At 68.6% G+C, this 4,190-nt stretch overlaps 1 protein-coding gene across 1 annotated transcript; it reads left to right on the top strand.

Moving 5' to 3' along the window:
* Positions 1-1,130: 1,130 nt before the first annotated feature.
* LOC122127954 (uncharacterized protein DKFZp434B061-like) lies at positions 1,131-1,928 on the top strand. The gene has a single exon (XM_042702268.1). It carries the CDS (start codon positions 1,131-1,133, stop codon positions 1,926-1,928), a length of 798 nt encoding a protein of 265 aa, XP_042558202.1.
* The last annotated feature ends 2,262 nt before the right edge of the window (positions 1,929-4,190 follow it).

The following is a 4,190-nucleotide window of genomic DNA, read 5'->3' as shown; positions in this document are numbered from 1 at the left end:
GCCTGGACCCGGGGCCCAGCTGCAGCCCGAGCACGGGGCCCCCTGTCCCTCTCTGTCCTCCATGGGGATGATGGCCCAGAAGCCCCCTGGGGAAATCTGCCCCGAGAAGGCCTCACCCTGGGCGCAGGTGGATTCTGATGGACTTGTCGTCTTTGTCCTCTACTTTTTCTTGATGTGATCCAGAGTGGGTCCCAAAGTGGAGGTTTCTCCATCCATTTTGAGCAGGCGGGCCTGACAGCGCAGGGGCTTGCTAGACAGCGAGGAGGCCAGAGAGACTCACCGCAGAGTGCTCCGAGGCCACCCGGGATGTGAGAAGGAGCTGGCTCTCTGCTGTTCCGCCGGCCTCTCCTCGGGCCTCTCCTTGGGCCTCTCCTCAGATCTCTCCAGACTAGCCATCTCCCATTCTCTCACACACACCCCACCGGCCCCTCTGACTTGCAGTGGGATGTCCCGTCCCCTGGCCTTTCCCCTTCATTCCCTGTCCTCTGAAAGAGAAACTTCGAAACCCTTCTGGGGCTTCTCACTGGGGTCCTGACCCCCCAGTGGGGATGGAGGCCACCACGTTGCTCAACACGGGATAAAAATGCGCCTGTCCCGCCTGCGCCGCCCCGTGCCGCCCCCACACAGCTACCCGAGGTCCAAGGGGGCTGCACCCCACGCCCAGTGTCCCGTGTGACCACACAGGCATCCCTGAGACCCAAGACGCCCACGAAGACTCTTTCAAAACAAGGCCCAGCTTTCTTCCAAGCCGCCGACCTGTCCCGGTCTGGTCTGTCCCCGGCCCAGCTGATTGACAGGGCCCCTGGGACCCGGGGCTGGGCCGGGTCAGCGCTCTGGCCTTTCTGGGGGCTCCGGGCCCCTCAGCAGGACAGCTGGCTGCGCAGTGGGGACCTATCTTTCAGCTTTCCCTGTCAGGAATTCCTGTGGCCTTGGAGGGACACAGGAAGGGGCTGGGGAGGGGACAGCACGCCCCACACAGCGAACATGTCCTCCCTCCTACCAGCCCCCAGGACACAGCCAGGGGCCTGGCTGGTCAGCACCAATCTGTGAAAGACAGCCCTGTCCTGTCTGCAGTAGGTGCATGGCCCACAGCTGTGTTCCTGTCTCCACTCCCATGTCAGACCCCCTCCATGCCGTGGGGCCACAGCGTGTCCCAGCCGGACGCCCTCCGCGCCGCGGCCCCGCTGCGTGTCCCAGCCGGACGCCCTCCTCGCCAGGGCCCCGCGGTGTGTCCCAGCCCCTGCTGCGTGTCCCAGCCAGACACCCTCTGCTCCAGGGCCCCGCGGCGTGTCCCAGCCAGACGCCCTCCACGCCAGGGCCCCGCGGCGTGTCCCAGCACCCGTGGTGTGTCCCAGCCGGGCGCCCTCCATGCCAGGGCCCCGCTGCCTGTCCCAGCTGGACGCCCTCCACGCCGTGGCCCCGCGGTGTGTCCCAGCCTCCGCGGCGTGTCCCAGCCCCCACGGCGTGTCCCAGCCCCCATGGCGTGTCCCAGCTGGGCGCCCTCCACGCTGTGGCCCTGCGGCGTGTCCCAGCCAGACACCCTCCGCACCGCGGCCCCGCTGCGTGTCCCAGCCGGACGCCCTCCACGCCAGGGCCCCGCAGCATGTCCCAGCACCCATGGTGTGTCCCAGCTGGGCACCCTCCGCGCCAGGGCCCCGCTGCGTGTCCCAGTACCCGTGGTGTGTCCCAGCCGGGTGCCCTCCACGCTGCGGCCCTGCGGTGTGTCCCAGCCCCCATGGTGTGTCCCAGCCCCCATGGTGTGTCCCAGCCCCCATGGTGTGTCCCAGCCCCCATGGTGTGTCCCAGCCCCCATGGTGTGTCCCAGCCGGGCGCCCTCCACGTCGCAGCCCCACGGCATGTCCCAGCCCCCGCGGCATGTTCCACCCAGGCACCCTCCACGCCGCGGCCTCTGCTCGGGTGGACAGTGACCCTGAGCACCAGCGCTGTGTGAGGACAGGGCTCTTGGTGGCACTGGGCAGCTCTTTGTGCCACCCACAGACAGAAGCCAAGGAGCAAGAGGCCAAGCTCGGGGGGCAGCGTCCGGGGTGGGGGCTGAGCTGGGGGGGCAGCATCCGGGGTGGGGGCTGAGCTGGGGGGGCAGCATCCGGGGTGGGGGCCGAGCTGGGGGGGCAGCATCGAGGGTGGGGGCCGAGCTGGGGGGGCAGCATCGAGGGTGGGGGCTGAGCTGGGGGGGCAGCGTCTGGGGTGGGGGCTGAGCTGGGGGGCAGCATCGAGGGTGGGGGCTGAGCTGGGGGGGCAGCGTCCGGGGTGGGGGCCGAGCTGGGGGGGCAGCGTCCGGGGTGGGGGCCGAGCTGGGGGGGCAGCGTCCGGGGTGGGGGCCGAGCTGGGGGGGCAGCGTCCGGGGTGGGGGCCGAGCTGGGGGGGCAGCGTCCGGGGTGGGGGCCGAGCTGGGGGGGGCAGCGTCTGGGGTGGGGGCCGAGCTAGGGGAGCAGCATCTGGGGTGGGGGCTGAGCTGGGGGGGCAGCGTCCAGGGTGGAGGCTGAGCTGGGGGGGCAGCGTCAGGGTGGGGGCCGAGCTGGGGGGGCAGCGTCAGGGTGGGGGCCGAGCTGGGGGGGCAGCGTCTGGGGTGGGGGCTGAGCTGGGGGGGCAGCGTCAGGGTGGAGGCTGAGCTGGGGGGGGCAGCGTCTGGGGTGGGGGCTGAGCTGGGGGGGCAGCGTCCGGGGTGGGGGCCGAGCTGGGGGGGCAGCATCCAGGGTGGAGGCCAAGCTGGGGGGGCAGCGTCTGGGGTGGGGGCTGAGCTGGGGGGGCAGCGTCCGGGGTGGGGCCGAGCTGGGGGGACAGCATCTGGGGTGGGGGCTGAGCTGGGGGAGCAGCGTCCGGGGTGGGGGCCGAGCTGGGGGGGCAGCATTCCAGGCAGTGTGCAGAGCAGCCTCTTGGGACCCAGAGGTGCTGGGCGCCCACTGAGGGTGGAGGCTCTGCCCTGCCTCTGGCCAGGTCTCCTGGGTGGGGACCCAGTGAGGGCCGGAGCCCCCAGCCCTGCAGAGGGCTGCAGAGGGCACCTAAGTCACCGTGTTTGCACGGCCATGGCACAGGCCCCCTCCTCCACCCAGCCCTCCAGGCCCCTTCCTTTCTTTTACACACACACACACACACACACACACACACACACACGTGTGTGTGTGCATGCACGCCCCTGCCAGCCACAGACCCTTTTCACATGCTAGTCCATCTGTTTGGTGTGCCCCCGGCTTCCTGCTTTCCCCAGCTGTCCGAGCTAACCCGGCTGCCTGCTGCTGTGTGGCCGACCTCCCTCCCTGATAAACTCCCGCAGGAGGCCGGCGCCTCCTCCTCCCTGGCCGCTCTCAGTCTTTCCTCTGACAAGCTCCAGTTCTGCTGAGGGGCAGAATCTCCAGGCAGCCCCTTTCTGTGGATGTGGCCCCGGACCCCGGGCCCCAGACCCCAGGCCCCAGACCCTACCCAGCCAGGCACAGGTAGAAAGTGCATTTGGAGGCTGGCGGATAGTCGTAGGGAGTATGATCTTTCTACTGCATGTGGTGGGCAGCTTTTATTGGGGCTTCCAGGGCATGAAGTCTTTCCTTGCTGCCCAGCACCCCAGGACCCCCACCAACCCTAAATCACTTTATACAACCTGCCCAGTCCCCTCCCCACAGGCAACCAGCTCAGCGAGAAGTCAGAAGCTCCCTCCCCCATGGAGAACGTGAGTTGAGGGGGGGGGGAGAGGGAGAGAAAGGGAGGGAGGAAGGGAGAATCTAGTGCTAATTAGGTTGATAGACGTATTCAGTCATGAAAACACTCCCTCAGGGGAAATGGTGGAGGTCACCAGGGCGATGAAGAGCGGAGAGAGGAAAGAGGAGGAGGAGCCAGGGGGTGGTGAACGGGAGGGAATGGCAGGGAAGGAAGGGGAGGGGGCCCTGGACCTTCCTGCCCTCCACTGCAGTCCCAGCTCCACACTGTGCGGGGCCTCACACACACTCGGCCAGCGGCTCTGCGTGTAGGCCAGGCTGCCTCCTCCAGGCTGGCCGCCCTCCCTCACCACAGCAGGGAGCCTGGGTGGTGTTGGGGGAGGGAGGAGCTGAGGACTCAGCCCCACGCGTAAGGAGCCAGTCTGGCCGGAGCTGAGCCTGAGCGTGTGTCAGCATGGCCTCATAGCGTGAAAAAATCACACCTCAGGTTGTTCTCCAACGTGGCCGGCACCGAGGGCGGGAGGG

This window comes from Dipodomys spectabilis, unplaced genomic scaffold (assembly GCF_019054845.1).
Source record: "Dipodomys spectabilis isolate Male_0828 unplaced genomic scaffold, ASM1905484v1 ptg000318l, whole genome shotgun sequence".
NCBI lineage: Eukaryota > Metazoa > Chordata > Mammalia > Rodentia > Heteromyidae > Dipodomys > Dipodomys spectabilis.
Note: the sequence above shows the minus strand (reverse complement) of the source record. Positions and strands in the feature narration are given on the sequence as shown.